Here is an 8433-nt window from a genome sequence, read left to right as displayed (position 1 = left end):
GTCTGTCTGCTTAATCACACACCAAGAGTGAGTAGGAGGTTGTGAATCCAGATGAGTTTGCCTCTCCCCCCTTTCTAGATAGAGTACAACTATGCAGACATGGGTGGATCCTCTCTGCTGCCAGAGTCAATCCCATACTAAAAACTGTTGAGGCTGGTAAGGAGCAGCACATGGGTATATCTACTCAATCCCATGAAAGGAAACACACCAGTTGTGAAACAGTCCACACTTTTTGTTGAACAGCATCAAGAATGGAGTTTCCTGTACCAGTCAGGTGAGTGAGGATTTCATATCTCTTGGTGAAATCAGACATCGAAAACCGCATTGACAGACCACAGAACCAGAGGTAGAGTTGCCTATGTCACGAAATGACTAAAGTTTAATGCGTGGGACTTAGCCAGTTCGGGGTCGTTTGCAACAGACTTCTTCTGCTTCTGTATCCTGTGATCGACTTGAGGCAAGTGCAATAATAGTGCCTGTTCAGTTTTCCACTGAGGAAGGTGGCAGTCGAAAGCATAGCCGTTTGCTGCGGAGCACATTTTGGATTGGACGGATTTGAATGTTTTACTTTCACTCCTTTCATCTTTTGGACTGTTTCGCAAGAATCTCCTTTGAGGAGAACACATGCACACAAAGTTTTCTTTACACTTGGGAGATGTGCCCCAGGAGCTCTACTTGGATGGATTGCAGTGAGGCAACGCTTGGAACCATTGGCTGTGTTTAACTCACTTATCTACAAAGATGTCATCTTTGATTGGACTTGGTTTGTACATGTATATCAGCACTGCCACATATATTACATAGGAATCTTTTAGCAGAATTTTGCATAGATTTTTGTGTTTTCCGGTTTTGCACTTCTGTTGATATTCAATTGCACTTACCCTATAGTGTGTTTATCTAGCAGCCAGGAGTATGGTGATAGTTCTTGCAATGATGCAGGAGTTAGACTAAAATAACAGAGCTGGCAACCCCTCCTCAAAACTAGATGCACACTGGTCATGACAGCAGTGATTGGCCATCCTGCCCTCTACTCCTGTTGGAAGGCTGCCTGCAAAGAGCCAAATAAAGATGTAATGTCAGTAGCCAGCAACAGAGAGCATGAAGGCTGTAGCACTTTGCATATGGTTTGAGCTATGATTCTGGAAGAGAGGCACCACCTAAGTTCCCTTCCAGTTCCTATAGTTCTCCTTACCTATAGTTGGAATTCCCATGCTGTAGGAGTCCCCAGTTGTGGGTAGGGGTGGGGGAAGGAGGTGCAGAGGGCAGTGTAGTCATTCAGTTGATTCAGAATCAAGGCATCTCAAATCCTATGCATTTTACAGCAGAAATGCATTCACATCTCTGTACAAAGGCTATTTTGTCCCTGTTGCTCTTACTTGGATTAAACATATAGGAACATGAGAAGCCAAGGAGGAAACTATAATAAGGACATGGGACAGCAACAGGTGGCTGCACTTATCAAGTAAGCTGGGCAGAATCTGGAATCTCCACAAAGGTGAACAGCCTTGCCTTGATCCTGAAGAATATAGACCCTTCCAGACCTCTTCTCCTTTGAGGTCGAGCCTCCCTGTTTTGAAGCAGAATCAAAACAACCCAGAAAGATCCTACCCTGACAAGAACCCCTGGGCATTCTTACAAGGAATTGGAGAAAGGAATCCCAAAGTAATATGGGAAGCAAGAGCACCCTAGCTGCCCCCCCACAGTCATCCCCCATGCATAAATAGCATGCCCTAAATTCTGCTCCTCAGCCTAGCCCCTGTTAAATATGCAGAGGAGGACGTCATTGCTTTTGTTGCCAAAGAGCTCCTTGACCCCTCCTCCCTTGGAGTACTTTAGTCCCAGCAGAGGAATCTGGGAATCCAGACGGCTCTGGGAGATGATGAGAAGCTGAGAAAGCCTTGGGTACCACACGGCCGGAAGCCCTGAGCTCCATCAGTCCTGTTCAGGTAGAGCAAGAGATGTGTTTCCTATGCTCAGACCACCCTCTTTCCAGGATGGCTGGATGCTCTGTTAAGTCTCCCAGGAACGAGAAAGAGGAACTAATGTGTAGTTGTTCAAAAATACTGCCTTTCTAACCTAATATGCTTATGAAGAAAACTTCTAGTTAGATCCTTCTAGTACTAACAACATGCACTGCTGACTTTTCTCTGCTTTTTAAAATACAACACTATTGCTGATTGTTTATAGAACACATTCTGGCTGCTATCCTGAGTACAGATAGATACATCCACATGCACACACATGTGCATACACCAGTTTCATCTCAGGGCTTTCCTGCTTCATAACAATGGTGAGCTTGTATTGTCGAAGGCTTTCTTAATGGCTGGAATCTCAGTTAGAGTTGTAGTGGTTCATACAGTAAGTTCTAGCAGCATTCTCTCCTGACGTTTCGCCTGCATCTGTGGCTGGCACCTTAAGAGATCCTCTGAAGATGCCAGCCACAGATGTAGGCGAAACTTCAGGAGAGAATGCTGCTAGAACACGACCATACAGCCCGGAAACCACACAGCACCCCAATGGTGAGCTTTATTGGATCTTGTGGTTCTTTTTAATGATCTTGTTCTCTGTAACCTTCTGAGGCAGATTGGTATTATTCACATTTTACAGATCTGGAACTGAGACTGGAAGTGAGCAACTAGATCAGAGTTATTTTTCAAATCCATGACTGTTAGTGGGCTGTTTGAACTCATGGTTCCTAGATCTGAAAGCAACATAGCCCTTGTATGCCAGCCTGATTCTCTTTTAGATGGAAGAGTTGTTAAATGAAAAACTGTATAGGAATTCCTTGAAGCAAATCTTAGCACACCCATGATGTTACTTGGTAGCCTTATGTAAGCTGCCGTCTCCTTCAGTGAAGGAAGGACCATAATAATAGTTGTATATTTTGCACCGTAATTTTGTGAAGATTATTAAGTTAATCTATATGAAAGTGCTTTGACAGCTTAGAAAAAGCAGACTTCCACGACCTACAGTTGGACTGAAGTAATTCTTACTAGTACTAAAAATTGGATTGAATTACTACATGATACTATCACAACTAATATAGTAATGTTATAATAGCATCAGTACTCTCAAGCTGCAATCCACACACATTTGGAAGTAAGTCCCATTCATCTTAGTGAAATGTATTGACATGGAAGATACTGGCAGTCAATCACTGTGTCAATGGCTTATCTAGATTTTGTATGTTCCGGTTCTTGGGGACCTAAAAAATTAAAGGAATGCCTGAAAAACCAGGGCACTAGAGGTTGATTCATGCTGCAAACATTTTGGGAAAAATAGTGCAACCCATAGGGAACTGCAGCATAATTTTAGTGTTCAACTAAAATTAGCACAAGAACATTGTGAAGGCTTTCAGTGGGAAATATATATATTATGACCCAAAATAGCCTCAGAAAAAAAAGAAAACCCAACAGGTGTCAAGTGTGGTTAATACCAATTATTGTAAAGTCCTCTGAAGGGCACTGTTTCCGATTCTGACAACAATTGCTGGAGAAAGAGATTTCAGTGATGGGGGACAAGATTCTTAGCAAGGTTTAAAGTGATAATATTGGATAGACTCAAGATTATTTGAGATTAAAATACAAAAGTAAACTAACAAAGAAACTCAGCTCAGCGCATTTGATGTGATTTTGATACTTGGAACTAGTGAACTTTTGAAGAATCATCACAAATGGTCAGAAAAGTGTGGGTGTGTGTATGTTTGTATGTGGGAGGGGAGAAAGAGACAGCATTACTTTTAAATAGTCTGAATGGCATCCCTTCTATCTCTCTATTGTTCTTCCCAAATTAGAGAGGTTAACCTTTGCAATAATTAGCAGTGCACTCCTTAACCTATATGAATTAGTGCATGACATTTAATACAGGCGAGTTGGCACCGATTAAAATTCTTCATATGGGTCAGAGGTACTCTGTCTCTATTTCTAAAAACCTCCACAAAGCTCTTAAGACAGGAAAGTCTTTTTAAAAATGTGCTAGATGAGCGTGTTGACATGAAAAATTGAAAAGGAATTTACTGTCACAGCTGCTATTTCAGTGGATATATTGCCTTTAAGCTGACTGACAGGTGGAACCTTTGAAAAACCCTATATCAGCACTTGATGAGCATATAGGCATTTGGGTGATAAGCTGGCTGATGTACTGTGGCAGTGGACTTCCCCACTCTCCCCGAAGTTCTGGAATCTGAAAATCTGTGCAGTTCAAAAATTATGCTCTTTTGCTGACATGGATTACCCTGTTTTCCCGAAAATAAGACATCCCCTGAGAATAAGACGTAGTAGAGGTTTTGCTGAAGTGCTAAATTTAAAGCATCCCTCGAAAGTAAGACGTAGCAAAGTTTTTGTTTGGAAGAATGCCCGTCAAACAGAACACCAGAGCATGCAGCTGGGGAGCAGAAAAATAAGACATCCCCTGAAAATAAGACATAGCGCATCTTTGGGAGCAAAAATTAATATAAGACTCTGTCTTATTTTCAGGGAAACACGGTACTATGCTAGCAGGGCAAGAAGGCAGGGAAGAGAGCCTCCGTTCTCTTTTGGCAAAGATAAGCATAAGGAACTTGGAAAGAGACCAGGATTTAATATGGCAGTGAGTTATAATATGTGGGGAGTTGCCTTCTCTAGAGAAAGGCCATTGGTCTGCCTAGTCTAGTAATGTTTGCTACTAGCAGATCTGTACTGACTCATCTTCCCCTGTCCTGATACCTGAGATCCTTCAAGGAATGGTGCCAGGTGCTGAACACTTAAAGTATCTGACAAAGGGAGGTTTGACTCTCGAAAGCTTAACCCCCCCCCCCCCAAATCTTGTTAGTCTCTAAGCTGCTACTGGATTCGAATCTAGCTGTTCTACTGCAGACCAGACCAGCTACCCTTCAAAACCTTAAGGACAAGCTCTGTCCCTGACCCATTCCCTCAGCCTTTCTAAAGAGCTCCCATGTTGAAAAAATTATCGTTGGATGAAAAAGTTTCTTTTCCCTTATAGACAGTTAGTTCATATTCACTGACACACATGTGGAGCACTTGATTGATAGTTTTTTCATTGATTTATTAAGATATTTTTATCCTGCAACTGTGACTAACAACATTGTTTTCTCTTCAGTTTTATCCTCATCCTTTGAGGTAGGTTTGGTTGAGGGTATATGACTGGCCCAGAGTCACTGGGTGAGCTTCTGTGGTAGAACAGGGATTCTATTTGGCTGTATCATATTGGGAGGCCCACCAACAAAGCAAGGGTATAACTCTCTTTTACATGATAGTTTCAGAGAGTTGCCATGTTGGTCTGTGGCAGAACTGCTAGATTCAAGTCCAGTAGCTCCTTAGAGATCAACAGAATTTTCGGGGTATACGTTTTTGAGAGTCACAGCTCTCTTCATCAGTCATATGATGAAGGGAACTTTTATTCTTGAAAGCTCTACTTGTTGGTCTCTAAGGTGCTCCTGGACTCAAATCTAGATACTCTGAGTCACACCAGATAAGGTGGCATCCATCTTAGGAAATCACTTCACAAACCCCACCTACCTTCCCAAGGAACAAGTCTAGTTTGTCTTCTAAATCAAAGCGTCTGTGGCTTGGCTCCTAGGTGGCAATTGATATGAACATATTTTACAGACTGTGTGTCAACATGGAACTGTTTTTGTGTGGGTTTCTTTGCTAGTCAGCTGCAACTGACGTCCTCAGTTGCAGCTGACCTGACTGATTTCAGGATAATTCAGGCCCTGACTAATTTCAGGAACCATGTTTGATGTGATAAGGGAGCTTATTATTACCGTGGGGTGGAATACTTCTCCAGTTCTCCTCAGCTGAGAAGGAAGAATGCCACATTTAATGGTGACAGCTAAGAGTTTACCAACTCACCGTGCTGTTAGATCGACCAAATAAATGTGTGTGTGTTTTTTAAAGCAGCCACCATGTAGCCATTTCCATTTACAGAAGCTGGTTTTGCAGGTTTACTTGTGTTACCATTGGGAAATGTACTCAATTTTACCACACATTGGGATTCTTACATAGTTCTGGCAGCCTTTCACAATGGAGATACAGCAATTCATTCCTCACATTTATCATGTAGCAGTGCACAATTATATGGTTGCCTCGCAGGCGGGCACTGTCCCAGACTCCAGGGAGTTATAGTGCTGGCATGAGACGTAGACTCACCATCTGTCTGGTCAGTTTGGTTGCCTGTTTGAAATGTTACCAATGCAATGTGAGACCTGTCACACAAAAGCTACAAAACTCCTACTGTCGATGCACCTGCAGCTATGCTGTGGGCATAGAGTTTTCCCAGGTCATGAGGAACCCGCTTTCCGAAGAGGACAGCTTCTCTCATACTTCCAAACTGCCACAAAGATTAGATTAAGCCAGATCAAATGTTGTTATTGTGCGACTCAGCTGTAAAGCACATTGAACTCACACTACTGAAATAGCTACAAGGGAACAGCACAACGCATTTTACAGAAAGTTTCCCTCGAAGAATTACAGATAAATACTAAAAGGCTGATCATTATAATTTTCTTCTGAAGTTTTCAAATGACATACACCTTTCAAAAGTCATGTCTCTGCACCCCCTTCCCCCTTTAAAGAAAAATAATTGCAAATCCGATTGGGATTCTCAGGAGTGCATGACATCAGGGATATATTCCTGGGTGGGGATGACATTTTTGCTCAGTAGAAACTGTAGAAGGTGAAAAGCTGTTAGGGATATGTCCTGCCCTTGCATATCCCCTACGCGTATTAACAGTTAGCAATAGAAATAACATTTACTTATATAATGGTGTAAATAATCCTCGGGGTAGACTTCCAAACTTCCCACACTCTAGTTTTGTTGAGCTTTTCTTTTTCTTTAGGAGAGGACAAGGTTGATCTCAAGGACAGCCTGAAACAAGAGACTCCTCCTCCGCTTCCACCCGCCGGCTGCTGTTCTTCCATTGTCCATTCCTAGCTATGGAACGATCCACACAAGAGCTTTTCCTCAACTTCATGATTGTGCTGATCACGGTGCTTCTCATGTGGCTTCTGGTGAAGTCTTACCAGGACTGAGAGACCCGCCCACTCCATGACATCACTGAAGGATGTGTGTCTGGGAAAGGATGTGAAGTTTACTGCTCCCATGTGCGCCCTACGGCTTTGTGTGCAAAATCTGTAATGTGTTGTTGTTTTTTACTGTAAAATACCTCTTGGATTCACTCATTTAAATAGTCAAATGAATCTGGGATGATGTAAATTATTCTACAATAAGGTATCTAGAAAGTATGGCATTGCCTAATCAGGGCATGCACGTGACCTGGAACCACACGATCTACAACAAATATCAACGTTAATTTTACCTAGCATGCCTCTTGGTTTCTAATGATTCTTCTGCAATCCACATTGTTGAACCAGCTTCCTGTAGTCACATCTCTCTGTAGCAGAAAGCTATGTGAAAAACTTTTCCTTCATTCACTCTTGCCGCCATTTTAATAAAAAAAGATATGAAGTATTTCTTAATCTACTTCATTCGGTCCTTGAAAGATGCAGCCACTACAGGACAATTAATTCACAGGACAGGCATTACTGCATGTCTTGAAGCTTGTTTCTGCTGAGCAACAGTTATTTGTAGTATAGGGGATGGTTTCCATATTATATTTCTGTATGCACAATCTAACTATGTATATGAGGATATGTTCTTTATTTTCTTCCCGAACATTAAGATGTGTCAAAGAGTTTACAGCTTTGTACATTGGAAGCCCTTTTCAGACAGTCATTTTTGGTGCTGCCGTTTTGTACAGTGGGAGCACACATCGCCTGTGATCTCTCCATCTCCACAGCCTCCATGTTGTGTGAAAAGGGGCAAATGCATGCATTTTCTATACATATACATCTTTGGTATGTTCAAACATGTACCTTGAGAAACTCAGTGTTCATTTTGCATGTACCGAAGCTGCAGTGTTTGGGTGTAATGTGCCCTCAAGTCACTGTTGATTTCTGGTGACCTCAGCAGGGGGTTTCAAGGCAAGTGAGAATCAGAAGTCTACAGAGTCTTTCTTGGAGGTCTTCCTACCAAGTACCAACCCTGCTTAGCTTCCAAGATCTGATAAGATTGGGCTACACCATGCTACCTTCCCTTCATTCATGCTGCAGGTACAAAGAATATCTGTGCATCCCCCCCCCCCCCCTCATGCTACTAGGCAGCCTTGCATATTGAGCAGAATTTCCTAGGCACTCCAAATGTTTTGCTGAGTTTTACTCAATGCTGCCTGAGTATATTTTACAGCCCTGGACCATACCTGATTAACCAACACAGTTACTCTCATTACTTGCCCAAGAGCATGCCCTTCTTGTGAATGGCCCCAGACTTTTCACATTGCCATGGAACTGCTATAAGAACCCTTACTAAGATGCCTAGTTGTCCCATGCTGTGAAAGGTTACAAAAATGGCACTGGATGGAAGCTGCACAATTTG

At 42.3% G+C, this 8433-nt stretch overlaps 1 protein-coding gene across 1 annotated transcript; it reads left to right on the top strand.

Annotated features, from left to right (window-relative positions):
• The first annotated feature begins 1791 nt into the window (after positions 1 to 1791).
• Positions 1792 to 7470, top strand: SLN (sarcolipin). Its single transcript, XM_048492329.1, has 2 exons — positions 1792 to 1946; positions 6839 to 7470. Exon 2 carries the CDS (start codon positions 6936 to 6938, stop codon positions 7029 to 7031), a length of 96 nt encoding a protein of 31 aa, XP_048348286.1. The 5' UTR covers positions 1792 to 1946; positions 6839 to 6935; the 3' UTR covers positions 7032 to 7470.
• The last annotated feature ends 963 nt before the right edge of the window (positions 7471 to 8433 follow it).

The sequence above is a fragment of the Sphaerodactylus townsendi genome, linkage group LG04, assembly GCF_021028975.2.
Source record: "Sphaerodactylus townsendi isolate TG3544 linkage group LG04, MPM_Stown_v2.3, whole genome shotgun sequence".
In the NCBI taxonomy this organism is placed as follows: Eukaryota; Metazoa; Chordata; class Lepidosauria; order Squamata; family Sphaerodactylidae; genus Sphaerodactylus; species Sphaerodactylus townsendi.
Note: the sequence above shows the minus strand (reverse complement) of the source record. Positions and strands in the feature narration are given on the sequence as shown.

Coding starts and splice junctions, on each gene's coding strand:
- SLN (XM_048492329.1), top strand. CDS start 6,936: ATGGAACGATCCACACAAGAGCTTTTCCTCAACTTCATGATTGTGCTG.